The sequence below is a fragment of the Oncorhynchus clarkii genome, unplaced genomic scaffold (genome assembly GCF_045791955.1).
Source record: "Oncorhynchus clarkii lewisi isolate Uvic-CL-2024 unplaced genomic scaffold, UVic_Ocla_1.0 unplaced_contig_5351_pilon_pilon, whole genome shotgun sequence".
Lineage (NCBI taxonomy): Eukaryota > Metazoa > Chordata > Actinopteri > Salmoniformes > Salmonidae > Oncorhynchus > Oncorhynchus clarkii.
Window position 1 is genome coordinate 85,569 of NW_027260999.1, and position 26,418 is coordinate 111,986.

General features: G+C 40.3%; 1 protein-coding gene across 1 annotated transcript; it reads left to right on the forward strand.

Annotated features, from left to right (window-relative positions):
- Window positions 1-13,740: 13,740 nt before the first annotated feature.
- On the forward strand, window positions 13,741-24,071 carry LOC139403106 (GTPase IMAP family member 9-like). The gene is made up of 3 exons (XM_071146817.1): window positions 13,741-13,778; window positions 20,926-21,001; window positions 21,287-24,071. The coding sequence occupies exons 2-3, from the start codon at window positions 20,995-20,997 to the stop codon at window positions 22,177-22,179; spliced, it is 900 nt and encodes a 299-aa protein (XP_071002918.1). The 5' UTR covers window positions 13,741-13,778; window positions 20,926-20,994; the 3' UTR covers window positions 22,180-24,071.
- The last annotated feature ends 2,347 nt before the right edge of the window (window positions 24,072-26,418 follow it).

Sequence of the window (26,418 nt, forward strand, 5' to 3'; positions counted from 1 at the left end):
CAAAATTCAGACAGACATTTTAGTTATAGATCTGTCATTATCATTGAAATCAATTCCAAGAAGCTTAGATCTATGTTATGTGCACAATTTATATTCTTCCCATTCTTAACTTTCATTTCTGCATCTTTCACTTTTGATTTTGTTCACCAGCTTCAAACAACTGAAAATACAATATTTTTGGTTATTGAAGACATATTTCACAGCTGTTTCGATGGTACAATGACTCTCTACGCTATACTTGCTTGTTTGATCACAAACTTATATTAGGCAAACTATTCGAATTTTTGCAACCAGGAAATGGCAGAGAAATTTCTGCATAATGTACCTTTAAAATGATGGTCTCTGCTAAACTGAGCAGAGACCGTTGCTAAGCAGAGAGCATTGCTAAGCAGAGACCGTTGCTAAGCAGAGACCATTGCTAAGCAGAGACCGTTGCTAAGCAGAGAGCATTGCTAAGCAGAGACCGTTGCTAAGCAGAGAGCATTGCTAAGCAGAGACCGTTGCTAAGCAGAGACCATTGCTAAGCAGAGAGCGTTGCTAAGCAGAGACCGTTGCTAAGCAGAGACCGTTGCTAAGCAGAGAGCATTGCTAAGCAGAGACCGTTGCTAAGCAGAGACCATTGCTAAGCAGAGACCGTTGCTAAGCAGAGAGCATTGCTAAGCAGAGACCGTTGCTAAGCAGAGAGCATTGCTAAGCAGAGACCGTTGCTAAGCAGAGACCATTGCTAAGCAGAGAGCGTTGCTAAGCAGAGACCGTTGCTAAGCAGAGACCGTTGCTAAGCAGAGAGCATTGCTAAGCAGAGACCGTTGCTAAGCAGAGACCATTGCTAAGCAGAGAGCGTTGCTAAGCAGAGACCGTGGCTAAGCAGAGACCGTTGCTAAGAAGAGACCGTTGATAAGCAGAGACCGTTGATAAGCAGAGAGCGTTGCTAAGCAGAGAGCGCACTGAACAGTGAGTGCAGTTGCACTTGGCCAAATCAATTCCAGTAATCAATTAAATAACTATATATTTACTCTTACACGTCGCGACCCATACTTTAAGAAAGGCTGATCTAAGGATCTTTGTGATGCTTTCTCTCCTCTTGTGTAACAGAGTAGAGGTATAGAGTTGTGTAATAGTTCATGTAGGTGGATGCCATGTGCAATCGGTTGTGCTAAGACAATGAGAGTTAATGACTATAGATACTGGTATGTATGTGTATATTCTGCTGTACTAAGACACTTTAAATATACCGTTTTTTGTTGCTGCCATAATACACTATGTGGAAGTTCTTCTTCCCCCTTGATATTCAATCATATTATGTTTTAATTGAATTTCCCTTTTAAATCTCTGAAACTGTGGAGATCTTAGCTCTGTCTCAATGAATCTTTCCTTCAGTCCTTGCATCCTCTCTCCTCGACCCCTTCACAAAACTCATTGGATAATATGTTCCAAGTGGAGGGACCTTGACCTTCTCTTCTAATAGGGTTGACAAGGAGGAGAGGAGATAGGATGCGAGGAATCCCAGTAAAAAAACGATTGAGTCTTAGCCCTTTTCAGAGGATTGGCCTCACAGAGTGCTTTCACAGTAACTTGACCTAGACCTCAAAGAACAAGCAAAAGAACACGTGTGAAGTTTCCCCCAGAAATACCTATTGAGAAAGATTAAGACCCACATTTCCCACACAAGACCCTGAATAACTATCCACACTGATAGAAAAAAAGGCCCTTTATGTCTAGCCTATTGTAGGGTTGCTACCTAGCCTTTTGTAAGGTCAATAGCTAGTTTATTGTAAGGCCTTGTGGGGCCTACTCTAGGTCAAGAAAGATCACCTGTTTACAAGAAATGGTATCGGACTTCAAATAAGTCACATGGTACCACAGTGGAGTGTCAGGAGGAGACCTTATAATCCTGACCAGTCTTCCACTTCTCCTTTTCTTTCACCATACGTTCCTTTTTTCATCTTTAACTTTCCTTGTTGTTGTTGTGGAATATGCAAACTGTATGTCAAATCTAAAGAATGTGCTGCATTAACAGACTCAACTCAGGGTCCGTATTTGTCACGTCTCAGAGGAGAAATGCTGATCTAGGATCTGTTTAGCCTTTTGCTCATATGATGACACTGTCAATTATCTTGTAATCTTTTTGGCTAACCACATTGGAACACTAATCTTTAAGGACATGAACTGGCAGTGGTTTGAGCAAAGTATACTGCTATTGTTTTCAGGAATGTAAACCTACGGCAGGGACAGGAGGGGTGGAAGGAGAAATGGGTGGGATGATGAGAGAGATAGGAGGGATGATAGGAGGGACAGGAGGGGTGATAGTAGAGACAGGAGGGGAGATAGGAGGGGTGATAGGAGGGACAGGAGGGGTGATAGTAGAGACAGGAGGGGAGATAGGAGGGGTGATAGGAGGGATGGTATGGGTGATAGGAGAGACAGTAGGGGTGATAGGAGAGACGAGAGGGGTGATAGGAGACACGAGAGGGGTGATAGGAGAGACAAGAGGGGTAGGAGGGGTGATAGATGAGAGGGGTGATAGAAGAGGCTATATGAGAGACAGGAGTGTTGATTGGAAAGACAGGAAGGGTGATAGGAAAGGTGATAATTGACGGGGAGGGGTGATAGGAGGGACAGGAACGGTGGAAGGAGAAATGGGTGGGATGATGAGAGAGATAGGAGGGATGATAGGAGGGAAAGGAGGGGTGATATGAGACAGGTGAGACAGGAGGGGCGATTGGAGAGACGAGAGGGGGGATAGGAGAGACGAGAGGGAGATAGGAGAGACAAGAGGGGTGAAAGGAGAGACGAGAGGGGTGATAGGAGAGACGGAAGGGGTGATAGGAGAAACAGGAAGGGTGATGGGAGATTGGAGGGACGGTGGCAGGGATGTGTGATGTGAAATCACATGATTTCATCATAAAATGTTTTGGCAGTGAGTGTGTGTAATGTGAGGTGTCCTACGATGAACGTCAACAAGATGCATGACGAGCATTGTTAAAAAGACCTCCACAAAGATCCATCTAACTGAAGTGTCTGCACACTGACAGACAGTGAGGCACGAAATAAACCACGGGTGACTATGGGTGACTACTTTACCACCTGGAACACAACAATGGTTTCAGTTCTGTCCCCTCCTCATAACCACCATTAACCACAACTAAACTGTTTTAATTGAATCTGAACATACCAGTTGATACCTAAAAGAAACAATAGCAAAGCACTCGCCGCTACTGTTTTGGTAGAGATATGAGGTACAGGCCTGGAGAAATGTAACCACTCTCAAATTCATAGACAGAGCTCTGGCTACTACAAGGACTGACCATCCATGATATAAACAAGTACAGTTTAACCATGTGTTGAGGCTATACAGTGTTAGTTTACATTTACATGTGTGATGTGCATGTCTTCATTAACCCAGGTGTATGTATCTGTCTCCAGGTGCAACTCATTACAATTAGGGGCGGGGCTTGGCTGATATATACCTTGCGTACAAGTAGAAAAACACGTTGACTCACCCTACTTGTAGAGAAACACCAATACCATCCTCCTCTCATTCATGCTAATGAAACGGTCTATCACTCTGTCATACAGAACAGGCTTTCATTTTTTGTTGTCCTAGGCTACCTGGATAAAATGCTTGCTCGCTATCCTAATTTCCATTCATGGGCAACGTCAGCTAGTTAACATTAGCCTTCCACATCTAGCTACATATTGAACTTCCATCCAGGCGCACAAATATGTATGAGTTAATGGTTAGATCAGAATCGCCATTATAGTCATTGGCCGGTACGGAGAATTAAGTACAACCACAAGTCCAAATCCCTATCTCCATCCATGGCTAATTGAGGATAGGGTCCATTTTAGCTAGCTTGTAGGGTCGCTAGCTTAATTTAGAGTGGCTATTGTAACTAGCCTTTGGTAGGGTTGCTAGCTAGCTTATTGTAAGGCCTTGTGGGGCCTACTCTAGGTCAATGAAGATAATCTGTTTTACAAGAAATGGTATCGGACTTTAAATAAGTCACATGGTACCACAGTGGGGTCTCAGGAGGAGACCTTATAATCCTGACCAGTCTTCCACTTCTCCTTTTCTTTCACCATACGTTCCTCTTTTCATCTTTCACTTTCACTGTTGTTGTTGTGAAATATACAAACTGTATGTCAAATCTAAAGAATGTGCTGCATTAACAGACTCAACTCAGGGCTCGTATTTATCACGTCTCAGGATTGTGTAACTATGGCAGGGACAAGAGGCGTGATAGGAGAGACAGGATGGGTGATGGGATAGACAGGAGAGGTGATAGGAGAGACAGGAGGGGTGATAGGAGAGACAGGAGAGGTGAAAGGATAGACAGGAGAGGTGATAGGAGAGAGGAGAGGTGATAGGAGAGAGGAGGGGTGATAGGAGAGACAGGATGGGTGATGGGATAGACAGGAGAGGTGATAGGAGAGAGGAGGGGTGATAGGAGAGACAGGGGGGTGATGGGATAGACAGGAGAGGTGATAGGAGAGACAGGAGAGGTGATAGGAGAGAGGAGGGGTGATAGGAGAGACAGGGGGGTGATGGGATAGACAGGAGAGGTGATAGGAGAGACAGGAGGGGTGATGGGAGAGACAGGAGGGGTGATGGGAGAGACAGGAGGGGTGATGGGAGAGACATGAGGGGTGATAGGAGAGACAGGAGAGGTGATAGGAGAGACAGGAGGGGTGATGGGAGAGACAGGAGGGGTGATGGGAGAGACAGGAGGGGTGATGGGAGAGACAGGAGGGGTGATAGGAGAGACAGGAGGGTGATAGGAGAGACAGGAGGGGTGATAGGAGAGACAGGAGGGGTGATAGGAGAGACAGGAGGGGTGATAGGATAGACAGGAGGGGTGATAGGATAGACAGGGGGGTGATAGGAGAGACAGGAGGGGTGATAGGATAGACAGGAGGGGTGATAGGATAGACAGGAGGGGTGATAGGAGAGACAGGAGGGGTGATGGGAGAGACAGGAGGGGTGATGGGAGAGACAGGAGAGGTGATTGGAGAGACAGGAGGGGTGATGGGAGAGACAGGAGAGAGGAGGTGATGGGAGAGACAAGAGGGGTGATGGGAGAGACAGGAGGGGTGATAGGAGAGACAGGAGGGGTGATGGGAGAGACAAGAGGGGTGATAGGAGAGGCAGGAGGGGTGATAGGAGAGGCAGGAGGGGTGATAGGATAGACAGGAGGGGTGGAATAGACAGGAGGGGTGATGGGAGAGACAGGAGGGGTGATGGGAGAGACAGGAGAGGCAGGAGGGGTGATAGGAGAGGCAGGAGGGGTGATAGGATAGACAGGAGGGGTGATGGGAGAGACAGGAGGGGTGATAGGAGAGGCAGGAGGGGTGATAGGAGAGGCAGGAGGGGTGATAGGATAGACAGGAGGGGTGATAGAATAGACAGGAGGGGTGATAGGAGAGACAGGAGGGGTGATGGGAGAGACAGGAGGGGTGATGGGAGAGACAGGAGAGGTGATTGGAGAGACAGGAGGGGTGATGGGAGAGACAGGAGGGGTGATGGGAGACAGGAGGGGTGATGGGAGAGACAAGAGGGGTGATGGGAGACAGGAGGGGTGATGGGAGAAATGGGAATGGTGATAGTTTGTGCGGTGGCAGGTACGGGACATTTAAAATCACATGATTTCATGAGGATATGTTTCCGCAGTGAGTGTAGGGAGGGGGATATGGCCTAAAACTAATTTCTAGATTTTGAAAATGTTTTCTCAAAATTAAAGGTCAAATACACTGCATTAAAACAGTCAAAAATAATCTAATTAATTCCGAGTCTGTGAAATTAAACCTAGGCTGAATATAGGCCTTCCACAACCATAAGACCCACTAATTATTTAATTAATTGTTCTAAATAGTTGTACCTGCATTTTTCTGCATTAATCATTAATCTGGCTTTCAGGTCTGTCTATAAAAAAGCCCCTTTTGTAACAAATTTAACCAGAACCATGCATAACGCACATTCATTAATAATGTAGCAGGCATTATGGGAAATGAACACCGGTCTCAATACAAATCTATCAAGCACAAGCCCACGTGCTGCTGAGTAGCCAGCAAATACTTATATTCCAAGTTTAGTTAACTTGGATCTAGGTATAATTTCACAAGCTCTGAATTCAGTTAACAAGGCAAAACAGTTGAATTGTTATGAACACACCCTTCTGTCCGTCTCCAACTGTTTGAACAGCATGCTAGACGGTCCACTTTGTGGACAGTGGCCTACTTTATTTCTCAGATTGAGAATGGGTTGTATTTTACCTTTAATTAACTAGGCAAGTCAGTTAAAAACAAATTCTTATTTACAATGACGGCCTACAACTGCCAAACCAGAACGATGCTGGGCCAACTGTGCAGCGCCTGATGGGACTCCCGATCACGACCGGTTGTGATACAGCCCAGGATTGAACCAGGGTCTGTAGTGACGATTCTATCACTGTGACGCAGTGCCTTACACCGCTGCGCCACTCTGGAGCCCCAGGGCATGGTTCGAAAGGTTCACTTTTCCTCTATTACAGTACGATAATGTCTCCATGTGTTTCAAGTGTCCACATGACCGATTATTTTGGACCAAACCTCAAATTCAAATTGCGAGTTGAAACCGTTTGTCAGAGGAAGAAGTGATCTCTCATCTTTGTTGTTGTGAGTGGTAGGTGGAGGGACTTGGGAGAAAGAGTCGAAGTGAGAGGTTTCACTCTCGCCAAAATCTGTCCAAAATAAGCCCAATGCGTTTCTTTGCATTTATTTTTAACCTTGTCGTTTGCCTTCCCACCTTTGAGACAACAACTCCTATTTTTAGGGTGGAGACATGAGCATCTTGTCATTATATACAGATCTCTGGTGTAAATGGGAAGGTGTGGATGGCTGAGGTCTCGTGCAGAGGTTTCTCTCCATTGATTTAGCTAGCTAACTAGCATTAGCTGTAAATTAGCTGTAAACTGGTCGAGGTGGCTTGTTCGCATTGGTGTGCAGTTGTAACTTGCTTGTATATCTAACTAACAAACAAACAAATATATGCACTGTCAATCAAAGACGCAGTGCCCAAGTCTCATCACATCAATCCTCAGCACTTAGAAAAGCATATCAAGCGAAGGGTTTTACGCTTGCTCAGTTCATGGGTCTCGAGCACTGCACGAGTGGACATTTTGAAATGGAAGTTACAGAACTCCCTCGTGTGCTTCTGTTATGGCGAAAAGTCCTCAATTAAACTGACATTAAATGTGGAGAATGATACATTTGCATTTGTTGGTCATCAATTAGCCTTTTAAATGCTATTCCTATGTAGCCTACCATTTTATACAATAAATATGTGGAAATGATGATATCACTGGAGTCATTGCAAATCAATTTGTGCCGCTTGTGTAGCCTACCTAGAGCTGGCAAATGGATTTAATAAATAGCCAATAACTTCAGTTTATTGTTGTTGTTGTAGCCTTGTGTTATTATGCAATTATTGATGGCCATGTTTAGTTAATGAAATTGGAAGTTATCAACTGTGATCATGGTAACAATTCTATCGCAATTGCATTAGATTGAAGGTAGATCAGTCAGATTAGGCTACACAGAAAAACAAATATACAATGGCTGTTGTTGACAAGCATAGGCCTAATTAGGTAATTTCCATATTTGTCTTAGTGATTTCGACTCCACCCTAGTTGCCTATTCCAGCAGGCTAACTGACAACGGAAGCACCTAGAAAGCGCCTCGCCTTGCTGAATAAATGAGTCTGTCAATTTTAACTAAGCAAGCTGCTAAATCGTTCGTCTTACATCTTGCCTAGGCTACTGTAGGCTATCTGAAATTAGATGAGGGCCTATCAGGGTTTATAGGCTACCTGCATCTAGCTAACCAAACCATGGAAAAGTTGAGTTATAATCATAAACCCAGCCAATGGCTAGTCTTAACATCTGACACTGTCCCGTCCTGACCTTAGTTCCTTTTTTATGTCTCTGTTTTAGTTTGGTCAAGGCGTGAGTTGGGGTGGGCATTCTATGTTTTGTAGTCTAGGTTTTGTATTTCTAGGTGTTTGGCCTGGTATGGTTCCCAATCAGAGGCAGCTGGCAATCGTTGTCTCTGATTGAGAAACATACTTAGGCAGCCTGTTTTCCCACTATGATTTGTGGGTAGTTGTTTTCTGTCTTTGTGTGTCTGCACCAGACGGAACTGTTTCGTTTGTTCCACTTTGTTGTTTTTTGTTCTAGTGTTCAGTTCCTTTATTAAATTTACCATGAACACGTACAACGCTGCACCTTGGTCCTCTTCACCTTCTTCCACCTACGACAACCGTTACAGGCACATAATAACGGCACAATTGCCATTCGTTTTATATTAGTCACATTTGCTCGCAATAATTATTATTGATGGAAAACCCAATTTTGTGACTTCGGTCGTTAGAAGTTAAGTCGAGATTTCTTCTTAATTCGCTCGATGACGTTATGGAAAAATGGTTTATTGGCTAAATGTGGCAACTCCTCTCTAGCTGCGAACACTACTCTTTGGGCTAGTTTTCAGGCCTTGTTGGCGGGTTTTGAAAAGTCATTGGGCTAGAAATGTAGGCTTGACCTGGCAACCCTGATTGTGTATGTGTTCCATTCAGAGATGAATGGACAAGACAAAATATTGAAGTGCCTTTGAAAGGGGTATGGTAGTCGGTGCCAGGCACACCGGTTTGTGTCCAGAACTGCAACGCTGCTGGGTTTTTCACGCTCAACAATTTCCCGTATAAAACAAGAATGATCCACCACCCAAAGGACATCCAGCCAACTTGACACAGCTGTGGGATGCATTGGAGTCAACATGGACCAGCAGGTGATCCTAATGTTTGGTATACACAGTGTATGTAGACCTACTTGCAATATGACATGTCTAATTTAAAGGTTGTATATGAAAAAAGAGGTCATGGAGAAGGAAACCCTTCACCCGGCAAGATAGTATTGTTTTTGACTTGATCAACAACAACAAAATGCACAATAAGAATTTAAAACCAACAGTTTGCAAAGGATTTTTGAACATTCTGGACGTTGAACGTTCTGAAACAATGGCATTCTGTCACTGGGAATAGCCTAATGTAAGCAGGTGTGAAAAGAACCACCTGAGCGGGATGCCCCACCTCCTGGTCTTGAGGAGAAGAATAAAAAACTGACGGGGTTCTATTCTGCACTGTTCAGCCAATCCAGTACATGTAGAGGAGGAGTTAAGATGGAGTGTCACAGTGAGGGGATTTGATTAATGGGTGAACCGGGCTAAGAAAATCAGGGATGCCTTGCCAGGGTGAGCTGGGTGCCACGGTCAAAGCCGACAGCGAAGTCGGCTGAAAACAAAAGTGACGAATGTCAAGCAAGCTTAGTAATAAGTTGTGATGACACTGAATCCTAAGTGTTTTATTTAAGTAATAAGGCATGAGGGGGTGTGGTATATGGCCAATATACCACGGCTAAGGGCTGTTCTAGCACGACACAGTGCAGAGTGCCTGGACACAGCCCTTAGCCAAGGTATATTGCTATTATAAACTGGTTACCAATGTAATTAGAGCAGTATAAATAAATGAGGTATATACCCGTGGTATATGGTCTGATATACCAAGGCTGTTAGCCAATCAGCATTCAGGACTCGAATCATCCAGTTCATAAAGAAACATATATTGCTTAACCACCCTTCCCAAGGAAAACGACTGAAATTGGATTTAAAAAAGACATGTTTTATGTTCCTGAATGATTCATCATGCTGTTCTGTTGATATTATGGCTCTATTAGAGCTAGGCGCTCTGCCCTCACCGCTTTTGCCCGGTGACGTGAAGCCCGGTTTACCCCCCGGGTCAGTATAATAGAACTCCCTCCTTGTTAACAGCGAGACTCTCGTCCAAAAGCGGAAGTCGCATCACAGGCTATCTTCCTTTTCCCATGAATACAGGATGCATCCGATTGTGAGGGTGCTCAGAGAGCCTGTCAGGCAACAGTGCATATTCAGATCAAATGTTATTAGTATATTTCTATAGTACTATAGAAGAGGCCATATAAATGACAAGGAAAAGGATTCATACATTTTATGAAACCGATAGCCTATTGCCTCATACCAGAATGAACATGGACCTGCCTATTCATTCAGGTATCTGATGTTAGAAATCAAAATATATTTCTTCCTGCATCCACATGTGATAGGCCTGTGATCAATGGCTTGCACTTCACCGTTGCAACATTGATCATGCAATGGATGCATGCACAGTCATGAGTTAAATTGAACCTTACCTACTTTATTCGATAAAAACCACCGTTAAAAAAATCATCAACTCATTTATTGGAATATAACAGCAGGCCAAAGATAAGCTACCTCTTTTGAGCTATTGATTTATAGTATTTTTCTGTTGTCAACACTTTCTACCACAGTACAGTTGTCACGGCAGATTTCCTCCTCTTCGTCCGAAGAGGGGTAGCTCAGGACTGAGGGGCAGCTCCGGACTGAAGGGCAGCTCCGGACTGAGGGGCAGCTCCGGACTGAGGGGTAGCTCAGGACTGAGGGGCAGCTCCGGACTGAAGGGCAGCTCTGGACTGAAGGGCAGTTCCGGACTGAGGGGTAGCTCCGGACTGAGGGGCAGCTCAGGACTGAGGGGTAGCTCAGGACTGAGGGGTAGCTCAGGACTGAGGGGCAGCTCAGAACTGAGGGGCAGCTCCGGACTGAAGGGCAGCTTTGGACTGACTGATGGCTCTAGCAGCTCCTGGCTGGCTGACGGCTCTGGCAGCTCCTGGCTGGTGGACGGCTCTTGCAGCTCCTGGCTGGCTGACGGCTCTGGCAGCTCCTGGCTGAATGGCAGCTCTGGCGGCTCAGGACAGACTGGCGGCTCTGGCGGCTCAGGACAGACTGGCGGCTCTGGTGGCTCAGGACAGACTGGCGGCTCTGGTGGCTCAGGACAGACGGGAGACTCTGGCGGCTCTGGAGAGACGGGAGAATCTAGCAGCTCTGGAGAGACGGGAGACTCTGGCGGCACTGGAGAGAAGGGAGCCTCTGGCGGCGCTGGAGAGGAGGAAGGCTCTAGCAGCACCTGTGGGCAAAAGCGAGGTGCACTGGAGGCCTGGTGCATGAGGCTGGCACAGTCAACACCAGACGACTAGCACGCACCTCAGGACGAGTACGGAGAGCTGACCCAGGTGACATCAAATCCCTGACACGCTTCGTCGGGCGGATGTCGTGCCTCATGCACCAACACAGCACCTCCCTCATAACTCTCTCCTCCAATTTTCCCATGAACTCCTTCACTGTCTCTGCTTCGCTCACCTCCAACACCGCCCTGACCGGCTCTGGTTTTCTCCTTGGCTCCTTACGGTAAACAGGGGGAGTCGGCTCAGGTCTGCTATCATCTTTGCAGCAGTGCTGATCACAGTAGTGGTCATATACAAGATGAAAACATGTCCTCCTCTGGAGGAAGCAGTAGTGCTAGCCAGTAAGACAGGAGAGACACTTTGGGAAATGGTCAAGGATAGTATAGCTGGGAAGGCATTGCTTCTCACAACAGCAACAGGAGGAACAATGTACATAATCATTAACCTAATAATGAGGAGATAGATGGTTGGAAAATACTACCATGTCCCTCATATGAGAGGGTCAAATCAAATGAATCACATCTGGTTGACTTTCTTTTTGAATATGAAGAGTATTAAGAGCATTCTCTCCTGTTTTAGAGAATGGGTGTTGGGTTTTACCAGAAAGACACACAGTAACATTTAAAAAGCAATACAAATCCAGTACTGGTGGATTTGTCAAAAAATAAAAGTAATCATAGATCAATATAAACTTACAAAAACTGATAAAGAAGCAGTGTGATTATTGTTGGTGGCTGTTGTGTGATTTTCACCAGCACTGTTGTTGTAAATACAGCATATGAGATTATACGGGTAATATGCATGTAGTTGGTTATAGATGATTATACTGTCACTCTGTTAGAAGACTGATACAACAATACCAGGGTCAGTCAGTCAAGTATCAATGTAGGCCGTTTGGCGAGTTCTGATGGTAGAGAGAAACTCAAAGTAGTATTTCATTGTTTGTGATATACACTACATCTGAAGGATATACAAACTGAAACACACTTCTATCTCCAAACTAAGAATGCACACTTTAGTTAACCACCCCTGGTTCCTTACAATGTATGTCTTTGTGTAACCAATGGGTTGAACGTTTCAGTGTTGCCTTGTGGATCAATCTGACAGTGGTAAATAAAACTGAGGCTATTTGATGCTTTTAAAATATTTGGGGGGGGGGGGCGTTTCCCCCCTTTCTTTTATCAAACACTAACAAATGTCAAAAAAAATGTTTAAAATCACAAGTCGATCCCTCTGAAGACTGATTTTACATGGTGCATGTTTGAATGGATGGCTAACTGGTTGAACTGATGTTTATCCTTCTTGTTTGAAGGTTCCGTCAACTGTAAATGTTGTAATATGCCCAAAACAATTGCATGTACTGCACCATTATTGAGTAGTTGTTAAATAAAGACAGTACAACTGCCACAAAGAATAGGCAGTTCATAATTCATTTAATGCATTCAATTAGCTTGTTATGTAATATATAGATATATATATATATATATATATATATATATATATATATATATATATATATATATATTTTTTTTTTATTTTTTATTTTTATTTTATTTTTTACCACAGACAAAACTTGTGAAATGATGATTGTATGTAAGGGACTACATACCAAAATAAAATGCCTTGTAACATTACATGTGATATTTAAATCATTTTCAGTCACAGAATGAGTAAGGTCAGGCTACATAAGACATGAACTACAGCATGACTGTCCATCTCCTTTACGGTAGGCATACTACCAATACAGCTCTCATTCTCTCCTCGGGAGCAGGATGAATGATGACTGGCTAAGCATAAATAGTTCATATTCATTTCATAGTTACTTCATGGCACTGTAAATTAAAATGACACTAAAAATACCACTTGACATTGTTGAATCCATCAGGTACTGTAAAATGAACAGTAAACAATGTCTGCTAAATTTCCTATATATTATATTGATGCTGTAAAAATATTGCTTTCTGATTCGTGTATTTTCTTCATAAAAAATATACAGTATATATAAACATTTATTAAACACTTTATTCAACTTTTGCACTGTTATACTTTAATCATTTCCAGTCCAGTGTCTTTCTGTACAAACCAAACCCATAGTAATTGGCAGCTTTAAAATACACATTACTGCAATGTGAAGTCCAAACCATAGACTCTGAACATTTAGAGTAATGCTATGCTTCGAACACACCGACTGGGTCGTTGCGCAAAATAGTTCGCAGAATCATCAAGATATGTGTGTAACAAAAGTTCAACATTCACCTTCAGCTATCATTTCTGTCAACCCGTTTTTTTACGCATACAGTTTGACGCACACGTTCGATAAATTCAACCACACAGAACGCACTGCAACTGCCTCTGCAACGCAATGCTGCAAGGCAAACGCAGCGTTCCATTGGAAATGAGTGTACTTCTGGTGTACCAAAACGCCATAACACAGTCGGTGTGTTTGAAGCGACAGCCTACAATCTAATTAACATAATTTAAAAATCCCCATCAAAATCAGTCTGTTTATGCTAGAGAGATTTTTTTTTGCCTGGGCTGCACCATGATTTACAAGAAATCACCTGACTAGAAAGCAGCAACGTTCTTACGCCCCACAGTGCTATAAAACGTCGGCTGCATCTCCAATTGAATTGTAGACATACGACTCTAGATACCCAGCTCAACAGGCAGGCAAAGGTAAGGACGTCTATAAAGTTACTCATACTAGGCATAAGCCTGAACCACATTATTTTTGAATGTTTTGATGCAACAAATGGGTGTTCTTGCCAAATGGACATTAACAAAATGAAGAATGACTAAGTTTATTATCTGTGAAACGTTTTATTTTACAACAATTCATTTTATACAAATCCTTCTCTAATAGGTTTATTGTAACAATAGAGTAACTAATGAATACATGTCATTTGTAAATGAATGCATTATTATGTCAGTATTATGATGTAGGCATTATGATGTAGGCGTTATGCACATTCCTAAAACGGGACTAATATGGACTTATTTCACATACTGCACTTAAATGTATTTCTGACAATGAATTCTATAATTTTGCTGCCTTCACTATAAAAGCTCTCTTACCTTTTTTAAAGCTAGAATCTTTAATTGAAACAATAACAAAGCGTCCTCCTCACCCCTGATACTAAAACGCTAAGGGGTGGAGCTGGAGAAATGTAAACACTCTCAAATTCATAGACTGAGATATGGATCGACTGAGATTTATGGTGGATTGCACCAACATGGATTAACTCTTAAACTGAGTTAAATCAAGCTTTGTATATTAATCTTGTTGCACCAAACTTTAAACCTAGTTTTAAATTACTCCTAATTGTAATCGTTCTTCTAAACTAAGTATAAGTTTTACTTGAAACTAAAATCACATTTTATCTTGTTACTCCATTGTTTTTAAATCAAATTTAAATGTAGTTTAGATTAAATCTAAACTGTTTGAGGTTGAAGTGAATCAAATGTCAGTGTTGTATTTTTCGTGTAACAAGGTTTTTTGCTCATGTGGCCTCATGTATTGTCAACTAGCCAGCTAACTAATTTGACAAAATAATTTATTTCATCAGCATGATCTGAAAACTCGCTGGTTTGGTGCTGGTTTGTCTCCATAGAAATATAATTTGAACATATTGCTAATATAATTAGGCAAGTCAGTTAAGAACAAATTCTTATTTTCAATGACGGCCTAGCTCGGGGATTCGATCTTTCAACCTTTCAGTTCCTAGTCCACCGCTCTAACGACTAGGCTACCTGCCGCCCTAAATTTAGTCTTCCTGCTACTACTTCATAGTTTAGTTATTTAACCTTAGATTAACTCATCCATGTTTAAAATTAAGTGGTGCAACACCTCTGATTTTTTTTTAACCTAGATGTACAATTTCTGGATTTAGTCTAATCTAAAATGATTATATGTCCATTGCGCTTCCGGTTCACTAGTATGAACGAAATCGCGAACAGCTTTTTTTTGTTCCAGCCCTCAAGAACTGTTGTCAACTAAAGATGATTATCCGTTTCCATCTGCCCATTTATTGTCTGTATCCAGACGACTTGTCCCCAGAGCTTCGTAAACAGTTAATATATTTCCCTACGGTGTTGAGGCCTGCAAATAAGAAGAATGAGAGGCTCAATTAAATATGTTACAGAACTGCTGTATTTGAAGCACAACTCCCTTCTGCCCAGTTTCCCTGCCTGACGTTGCAAATGCAATAGCTATATTTAACATCCACGTAAGTGTTGCTTCTGCAGAGAGATCATTTTCTAAGCTACATCTCAAAAAATAACTACCTAAGACACACAATGTCTCAGGAAATATTGTCTGGGTTGGCAATATTCAGTATAGAAAGCAGTCAGGTCTGCAACCTGGACCTACAGGCAAAACATTTGTACCCAAAATACGGAAACACAACAAACGAGGACTTCAGGACACCAGGGGAGTCTCTCAAATTAGAATTTAATTGGATTGAAATTACCATGAATATTCCAGCCCGTTTGTGTAGGCTGTTAACCATATAAAACCTGCTGAGTTCAACAATACATAGGGGCTGAATTTATCCTCAAGCCGACTACTATATACCTCTGAGTAACCTTCATTTTTATCCCTCTCAAATTTACTTCAATGCAACAAATATTGGCTTATAGTAAACACAATAAAGAACAACGCTTAGTTAACCGCTAATTTGATCTGAAACTTGGACATTTTGAAGAAAAAATGTGCGAAAAAGCAAAGGGAGGAGAAGGCAGTTTCTAGCTGACCACTCAAACATCGGAGAAAAACCGCCACCTGACTCCTCAGGAGAAGACATGGAGGAATCTGGACACTCGGCTGATTCTGAAAATCCAGTCAATAGTCCCGCACCCAAAAAGACACAGAAATAATTGTCTTTGCGCGAACTCCAGGTCAACATAATCGATGCTGTCTCTGCAAAGATAAACGAAAGAGACGATGGTCTGGAGAAAATGATACGCGAAAACACATCAAAAATCAGCAAACTGAGCGTTCTAGTTTTGAATTGTGGTGTTATGGTTTACAAGTTAAGACTTCTGTTAATACATATACATGAAGCAACTTTTTATAGAGAGGGTAGAGTTTAGTTTGCATAGTATTTTTCCTTCTGTTCTATATGGACTTGAAGTTTATGTCAATCAATGCCAGGGGGATACGAAACCTGTTGAAGAGAAAAGTTATTTTTTTGTTTTGTAAGGACTACAACGCAGATCTTGTATTCGTTCAAGAAACACATTACTGCAAAGAGGACTATAATTATTGGAGAAATCAGTGGGGCCGTGTCATTCTTTGGCCCACGGGACTAATCATTCAACTGAGGTTGCAATTTATGCACACAATTTCAAAGGGAAATGTGTGTTTACTCAAATGGACACGGATGGACATGTAATGGACAGATTATTTGTGTTGTGTAATGTATATGGATACTGTTCTAGTCCTCCAAATAACTTACTTCTAGAGGAAATTGAGGAAATTCTTAAAAGTCTTCTGAGAAAATATCCATCCAGTCAGATTATAGTTGGTGGAGATTTTAATATGGTTTATTCTGATGAGATTGATAGATTGCCCAATAGGCCTAACATTGGTATGAACAAGTTGGTGAATTTCTGCCAAAGCCTGGACTTAATTGACAAATGGAGAGTTAATAACCCTGGAGAGAAACAGTACACATGGAGTAATAGAGATCGTTCACTACAATGAAGAATTGACTTGTGGGTGATAACCTCTAGTCTTGAGCCCAACACAGTAGAGGTAAAAATACTGCCTGCAGTCCTGACGGATCATAAAGTCATATGGCTGACTGTTAGAATGTGCAGTCATGATGGTAAGAAATACTCTGGTGGTTATTGGAAATTAAATAACTCATTGTTATTGCATGATTATTTAAAAAATGGGATTAAGAATCTAATTTATGTTTACTGGATTTTAGATTAGCTTTGGATATTGTGAAGCAGTTCTCCAAAATGTCAGATTTGGTATTAAATCTTTCCAAATGTGAGGTGTTTGTTCTGAAAGGAGCTGTCAATCCAGCAGATTGTATCATCTCTGAAAAAGATACTGTAACCTACCTCGGTATAAAGATCACCAAAAACATTAAGGCTGTGAATGTTCTTAATTTGAACCCTGTAACTGAATCTGTCAACAACGCAAATATCCTCATGGTTAGGGAGGGATTTGAGTTTATTTTATTTATTTTTTATTTCACCTTTATTTAACCAGGTAGTCTAGTTGAGAACAACTTCTCATTTGTAACTGCGACCTGGCCAAGATAAAGCATAGCAGTGTGAACAGACAACAACACAGAGTTACACATGGAGTAAACAATAAACAATAAACAAGTCAATAACATAGTAGAAAAAAAAGAATCTATATACATTGTGTGCAAAAGGCATGAGGAGGTAGGCGATAAATAGGCCATAAGGGTGAATAATTACAATGTAGCAGATTAACACTGGAGTGATAAATGATCAGATGAACATGTGCAGGTAGAGATACTGGTGTGCAAAAGAGCAGAAAAGTAAATAAATAAAAACAGTATGGGGATGAGGTAGGTAAATTGGGTGGGCTATATACCGATGGACTATGTACAGCTGCAGCGATCAGTTAGCTGCTCAGATAGCAGATGTTTAAAGTTGGTGAGGAAGATAAAAGTCTCCAACTTCAGAGATTTTTGCAATTCGTTCCACTCGCAGGCAGCAGAGAACTGGACGGAAACGTGGCCAAATGAGGTTTTGGCTTTAGGGGGGGATCAGTGAAATACACCTGAGTCTTCAAGGAAGAGTGCTTTTATCCAAAGCCGAGTGGCTATATTGTGCATCCTATCTTTTTTCATCTATTGACATTCCCAAATCCACTTGTTGTACCTTAGATAGGCTATTGTACAACTTCATATTGAAAAACAAGCCACATCAGATAATAAGAGATGTTATCACCAACAGGGTTTGTGATGGCGGTCTAAATGTCTTAGACTCCACTCTCTTCAATCCGATATCAAAAATCAACTGGCGTAAAAGGTACATAAAAAATCCTCAGAGTTTCTGGAATATTATACCTCATTTTGTTTTTCAGAAGCTAGGAGGGCTTCATATTTTACTACAATGTCCATATATTGTGGGTAAACTTCCTGTGAAATTGGCGGCTTTTCACCAGCAGGCTTTAATGTGCTGGGATTTGTTGTATAAACACAACTTTTCACCTCATAAATGTTCTATATGTAATAATGGGTCGATATTACATAGAAACAATATGTTATTTTACCGTAACTGGTTGTCGAAAAACATTGTCCTTGTCAGCCAATTAGTATTAGTGGGAATCTATTTACGCGAAGATCATTTATGGAAAGATACAACTTTAAGGTTTCAAGCAAGGAATATGACGCGTTTATAAAAGTGGGATTAAATCTTTACTTCAGAATAATGCATATTTTGGAATATCTCATATTGTAAGCGATATCAAGGTGAATGGCATAGGTTTAATAGATAAGAAATTCAACAATCGTTTATTAAGGGATATTTTCTACAGGAAGTCTATTCCCTCTGCGATATTTTGTTGGGCTTCATCATTTGATGTAAACTGGCGCCGTGCTTGGCTCACTGCACACACATTTATGGTGACCAATAAAGTAAAGGAGATCTCCTTTAAGATGATCCATAGATTCTATCCGTGTAATAGCTTGATTTCTAAATATATACCTGATGTTACCAGTGAATGCAATTTTTGTGAACTAGAAACTGAATCGATTGAACACTTATTCTGTCATTGTTTATATAGTGAAGTGTTCTGGACTGATGTAAAACTATTTCTTGGCAACAAAATGCATACAACCATTGAAGTTAGACATATTATTTTACTACACTGATTCCACAATTGAACGTGAGTATGTCATAAATCTCTTTATTTTATTAGGACAATTTTTCAAACACAAAACAGAATTATGAAGAAAAAGGCCCTTTTCTTATTTAAAAAAAAATCTTATTTGGATAACTATTTAGAGTTAATAAAATGTATACAAAACAAAATGTCCCCCAAAAAATTCTCTACATGTTTGTATTTGAATTGATATAATGTGGATTTGAAATTATATATATTTTTCTCTTATTTCTTCGTGGAATCCCTCTGGCTGTTCTGTTTATGTTTGGCATGTTACTGTTTAAAATGTATTATTATTTTTTAAATTTCATGATTAGATTTTTTTTTTATAATAAACTGCCTCGTGCCAGTGTCCGAGGCCTAGGGGAATAACACACCTGTTATAAATCAGATACAAACGTGTCATAATGCAGTGCAGGGCCGGCATTAGAACTAATCAGTTGGACAGGCATTTGATTTCCATAGGTTGGCACGTTTTTTTCCCACGGGACCTCCTATGTGTTTAAAATTGTTTTCATCGTATTGTGGCACGAACACAACCAGTCATGATGTTGTTTTCATCTGATCGTCAAACAAATCACTTGAAAAAGTAGATTACCTTCACACGTTCGTCCAAAATAATTCCATCCGAACAATGGACTGTAAACTGCCAACTTTTTCAATTGGCAAGCGGCTGAATCTGGCTCACCTGAGAAAACATCCAGTAAATTCAGAAAATGTTCAGTAAATTCACAATGTTTGTGCTTATATCATTAACAGTTAGCTCTAAGTATAAGCAAGTACAGCAAGGAGGACAATGATGTCTGTATCCTCTGTTGAAAATCTAATGGTCTGTGCACCCTTTTGAAAGGCGTCTTAGATGAACAGTGGTGGAAAATGTATCCAATTGTCATACTTGAGTAAAAGTAAAGATTCCTTAATAAAAAATGACTCAAGTAAAAGTGAAAGTCCCCCAGTAAAATATTACTTGAGTAAAAGTCTAAAAGTTTTTGGTTTTAATTATACTTTAGTATCAAAAGTAAAAATACAATTACAAATAATTTGAGATTCCTTATGTTAAGCAAACCCGTTGGCGCCATATTCTTGTTTTTTTTAGCCAGGGGCTATCTCCAACACTCAGACATAATTTACAAACGAAGCATGTGTGTTTAGTGATTCCACCAGATCAGAGGCAGTAGGGATGACCAGGGATGTTCTCTATTTAGTCAGTCCTCCAGATCAGAGGCAGTAGTGATGACCAGGGATGTTCTCTTGATAAGTGTGTGCATTAGACCCTTTTCCTGTCCTGCTAAGCATTCAAATTGTAACGAGTACTTTTGGGTGTCAGGGAAAATGCATGGAGTAAAAAGTAAATTATTTTCTTTAGAAATTTAGTGAATTAAAAGTACAAGTTATCAAAAATATAAATAGTAAAGTACAGATACCCCAAAAAACTACTTAAGTAGTACTTTAAAGTATTTTTATTAAGTACTTTACACCACGCTCTTGTGTGTGCCTCTTCCTGGTCTCATTCCAGCATTGATGTCAGAGAGCCATTTGAAACCACAGACATTTTGAAAAGCTCCAGTTTGTTGTTAGGGTTTCTGAGAAAGTCAGAGAACTTCCATGGAAGTTGGTTGTCTCCCCAACTTGAGAGTCTTTAGACCATCTTCTTTGTATGTGTCCCACACAATATTGGTGCTATTGCAGTTTTTCAACTGATGCTCAACCCAAGGCAGAAAGACTACTGCCATAGTCACCCAAATGTAGAAACTATGTATGTAGGCAAGGAACGGACAATGACAGTTCCGTCAATGGTGTTTCCTTGATTTTGGCAGTTACCTGTCGATGACATCATTGTTTATTTGCTTAGAGTTTGTATTTTATAGACAAAAAAATATTAGTCTAAGAAGCTGTGAGAGACTTCACACTTCTCTCTACAGAAACAACATTTCCTTTTTCATCCAACAGAGACCCTTGATTTCTCTGGTTGGAAAGACTGTTCCTTGGAAAAGATTGGCAGCACTCCAAAACCCAAACATGACTGGTGAGTACTTAGTCTACAATAATCGGTTTATTTGTTTAATGTGTTTTCACAAAATAATGTTTTATTACATTATTAATACATTTGATTACAAATGAATGTAGGCTTGAAACTTAATTTATAGATAATGTCCTTGTTAATTCGCTAACAGTTCATATTCTATAAACCACCAATGTGTAATAAGTAATGTGAGACTGATCATATTCAGTAGCTGTTCTGTAAGATGACCAAACAGAAAGAACACCAGACTTCTTTCTACAGTAACAACATGTCTTTCTTATCCAACAGAACAAAATAAAGAGGTCCGGATTGTTCTGGTTGGGAAGATTGGTTCTGGGAAGAGCGCAACAGGAAACGCCATCCTGGGGAGAAAAGCGTTTGAATCCAAAATGTCCTCTTTTTCTGTGACATCCTCAAGTAAAAAGAAAAGAGGAAATGTGGGAGGGCAACATGTAGCTGTCATCGACACACCAGGCTTGTTTGACACCAAGTTAACACAGGAGGAAGCACTGAAAGAGATCTCACAGTGCCTGCTATTCTCCGCTCCTGGTCCCCATGTGTTCCTGGTTGTTCTCAAGCTGGGAGGATTCACTGAAGAGCAGCAGGAAATTGTGAAGATGATCCAGACATTATTTGGTGATGAAGCATCGAAATACACCATGGTTGTCTTCACACATGGAGACCTTCTTGATGATGTAACAATTGAAGACTTCCTGCATGGAAATCCCAAACTGGAAAGTTTCATTACCAAATGTAACGGGGGATATCATGTCTTCAAAAACAAAGATCAGAATCCCTCCCAGGTCACTGAGCTCCTTGAGAAGATAAACAAGATGGTGAAGATGAATGGAGGAAGCCACTACACCACTGAGATGTTCCAGGAGGCTGAGAGAGTGATTGAAGAAGAGAAGAACAGGATCTTGAGAGAGAATGAAGAGAAGATACACAAAGAGAGGGAAGAACTGAAGGCAAAGTTTGAAGGAGTGTGTCTAAGAGAAGAAGTAGAGAAGCTGGGGATAAAACAGGAAAGAAAAGCTAGAAAGAATGCTGAGAAATTTAGCAAAATGGGAACAGGTGCTACAATCGGAGCGGCTTTGGGAACATTTGGAGGCCCAGTTGGTATGTCAGTTGGTGCAGCAATGGGAGTTGCAGTGGGAGCTGGAGCATGCAGTACTCAATGAGAGTCCGTAGATAACAGTGCTGTACCTTCTACAAGTTGTTTGACTTCATTACTTGATATTGAAAGCTTCCTCTATATACACAGAGCAAACACAACATATGTTATTGTAGCCTACATTAAAAATGATACTCAGGGGGTTGATGAACACATATTTAGCTGTTTTTGTTATTATGTTTTACTGATCACAAGAAAAGGTTGTTGTATTGAGGTAGATTTTATTAGGAGTAACAGACACCTGCAAAAGATGGGAGGCACTCACTAATAAAGTATTACTTATATGTATTATTAACACTCACTAATAAAGTATTACTTAGATGTATTGTTAACACTCACTAATGAAGTATTACTTATATGTATTATTAACACTCACTAATGAAGTATTACTTAGATGTATTATTAACACTCACAATGGACACATTTCAGCCATCAAGCATTTCCCTTTTGGACATAATGTCATTAATTACATCATCCATGTGATAATTCTGTATTGTGTTATTCTTATGACCTCACAGAACTATGGTTCTCATAATTGAAAGAACGCCTCATTATCCACTATGCACCACAGTCAATTTATCCCCTCATGTTGCATGAACTTAAACTTGATGCATTACTGACACTTTGAAGTCAACACATAAGTGTCTAAAGGGCAGGGAGTTCTAATGCAAAGACCCATTTTCTATCAAATCATGTGACTTAGGCTTCTAAATCACACTCAAAGAGATGGCAGCATAACAGGAAGGATAGACCTAAAGGGGAAGTAACATTTCTGAAGAAGAGGTGGGAATATTGTGTATTAATGGTCTTCTTCAAATCTCTGTGCTTTGAGTAGAAGTTTTTTTCACCACCCGTAAAGGTAGGAATGGTGCCGGTTAACGGGCAGGAAGTTGAAATGTAAAATCATGTGAATTAAGCTGCACTTACGTATGTCATATTATCAGAATATATTGTTTCTGTTCACACACATTTTGGATAAAATTGTTTAATCAACCAAAAAAACAATAAACCACGGATTGCTGTAAACAGGCAACAAGATCCTGACCAACTTAATCAACATGAACATAATAGCCTCAGGTGATCCCCTGGTCAAACACACACAACCAGACATTGATTGGTTGATTGGAGACAGCTTGTTCCAATTGCAGAACATTTCCTACCTGCAGCAACACTGGCGGATATTGCTGGAAATACCAGTAAAAACACTGTACCTCCATTGCGTCTCCAAACAGCAGGGACCTTCCCATTTGGCTCTGTTCAAAAGTAGTGCAAAATATAGGGAATAGAGTGTCATTTCAGACACAACCAGTCAGTCAGCCTCAACAGGAACAATCAGCCTTATAAAACCAAGAGTACAGCATACAGAAATGGTGTGTTACAAAACAGTATATGTTGTTGGGTTAGCTGTCACTCAAACTTTAACTGATTAACATTCTGACATGTCTTAAATAGTATGTTGTTCAGCCAGTGTCCACCGAGTGTCTTCTCACTGTCACTAGAGTCCTCCTGTCCTGCTTATATTCACATTACTGAATGTTAAGAGTAGTACTGAAGTTACACATATATACACTGTGTAATATACTGCATTGTGTGGGGAGATATAGGTAACAAGTTACAGTATTGAGTTGTGGGTATAATCATCCAAGGAACTCTGAACAAATTGCTCAGATAATTGTTATACTAACATGTTTTCAATATCAATTATTAGTAGACATATTGGTTATTAGTCAACTTGCTTTTGTCTTGATTAGTTTGCTACTGATTAATAACAGGATCTAACAAATGCGGTTTGAAATGACCAAATGATTTAAACAGAATACAATGTACTATGAGTATTGTGCAAGTTGGCATATGTTCTTATTCAATTCAAAATAAACATAGATCTTTTTCTACTCCAAAGTATTGTTGCGTTGTGTTATTCTGAATTGTGTCCATACTTTTTTTTATTAGTCATCTCAGGGATCATACTCAGTCATGTACAGTACCAGTCAAAAGGTTGCACACACCTACTCATTCAAGGGTTCTTCTTTATTTCTACTATTTCTACAATGTGGAATAATAGTGAAGACATTAAAACAATGAAATAACACATACAGTTGAAGTCGGAAGTTTACATACACTTAGGTTGGAGTCATTAAAACTCGTTTTTCAACCACTACGCAAATTTCTTGTTAACAAACTATAGTTTTGGCAAGATAGTAGAAGGACATCTACTGTGTGCATGACACTAGTCATTTTTCCAACAATTGTTTACAGACAGATTATTTCACTGTATCACAATTCCAGTGGGTCAGAAGTTTACATACACTAAGTTGACTGTGCCAAACAACAGCTTGGAAAATTCCAGAAAATGATGTATTGGCTTTAGAAGCTTCTGATAGGCTAATACACATAATTTGAGTCAATTGGAGGTGTACCTGTGGATGTATTTCAAGGCCTACCTTCAAACTCAGTGCGTCTGGAATACAAGTTTTAATGACTCCAACCTAAGTGTATGTAAACTTCCGACTCAAAATGTACATCTAAAGCACATACACACTGAAAACAAACTTCCATCTCCAAACAGGACTGAATTATGAATGTACTCTGTAGCTAACCACTCCTGGTATGTCTTCATATAACTAATAGTTTGAAGGTTTCATTGTTGCCTTTCTGGAACAATCTGACACTGGTGAATAACATGTTGGCTACGTGATGCCTTTAAAACATTGCTTTTCCATTTTCACATTTTTTTTTGATCAAACATGAATGTCTTTTTTATTCACATTTTTTACACTTGATTTTAGTTTTTACACTTTTTACGCCATACTTTTGATCATTTCCAGTGCAAAATGCCTTTTTGTGCAAACCCAATACACAGTGAGTCAAGTATTTAACTCACAATCAATTAAAAAATAACAGGAAGGCATCTTGTAAAAAAACATTCTAGTCTATACAAAATGAAGTACTTTCATAGTACTGATTGTTAGTTTTTTTTAACTGAGAACACATTCTCATTTACAGCAACAACCTGGGGAATAGCTACATGCTTATAAGCATTACAATTTTAAACAATTGATATGAAAGAAGTAAAGCAACATTTATACACATTTACAATGGTTTATTCATCAAAGTTTAGTCAACATAAATATTTAAGCAAACAAGTTGTTTTCTGTAGGCTTTGTAAGACAGCCGTTTGCAATATGCAAACATCTTTAAAAAAAAACATGATTTTTTTCCAGCAATAGTGGGTGTAGTAGTAAGAGCCACTGTGATATGACTATCAAGGTTGTTCAAGTAGTAAGCAGAATAGAATCATTGAGAAATTTAACAAGGTCGTTCCCTCTGAAGACTGATTTTACATGGTGCATGTTGTTTGAAAGGTTCAGTCATCTGTAAATGTTCTTATGTGTACAATAACAATTTCGTGGACTGTGCCATTACTGAGGGACTGGCATAGTATAGGCAGTTCATAATCCATTTAATGCATTGTAATGATGTTGTCATGGTTCCACCTGTCACCAGAGGGCGGCAGAGACCGTCCTGGTGACAACGACACTCTAGTGTGTCCTATTTACTCATTATGATTTCCCTGTTAAGATAGCTGTGTTTTCTGTTGGTGTTTGCAGAAGCTGGAAGAGTTTTTTTCCCAGTGTTACTGTGATCCTTTGTTTACTGTTTCTCAGTAAAGTATTATGTTGATCCTTAACCACTGATTCCTCGTTTGGTCACTTCTCTGCTCCTGGGTCCAAGCTCACCATGTCACAGAAGTAAAATAGAGTCTTAGGTCTTTGTTATTTTACCACAGAAAAAAATGACTGTGACAAAGGGAAATTGCAACATTTTTCAATGTCATATTCCTTTCCAGCACCAACCCAACATCAACATATGTGAAAATGGTTCTGTTTTGTCGTACAAATAGAGGAAGAAATTGTTTCCAATGACATTGAAGAAAATCACAGGATGCACACTGATGATGTCACTCTCTCTAAACAGTCCATAGGCTTATATCTGCAATAGCCAACTCTCTCTTAAATAACAACTGTACTTACAATGAGAGACAGAACCGTACAGCTGATAGTCAACTAATGTTTTATATGGTCTGTAACAGCTGACTATGACTGCCGCTCTCCACTGACTTCTACATATATTTTAAGTTTTCTATATTGTAGACTGTAGAATGCAAGTGTCATTAAAACTGACCATGGACATTTACCGTGGCAAATTAACAGGATGAATCATATTATTCCAGCCACTAGACCTTGGA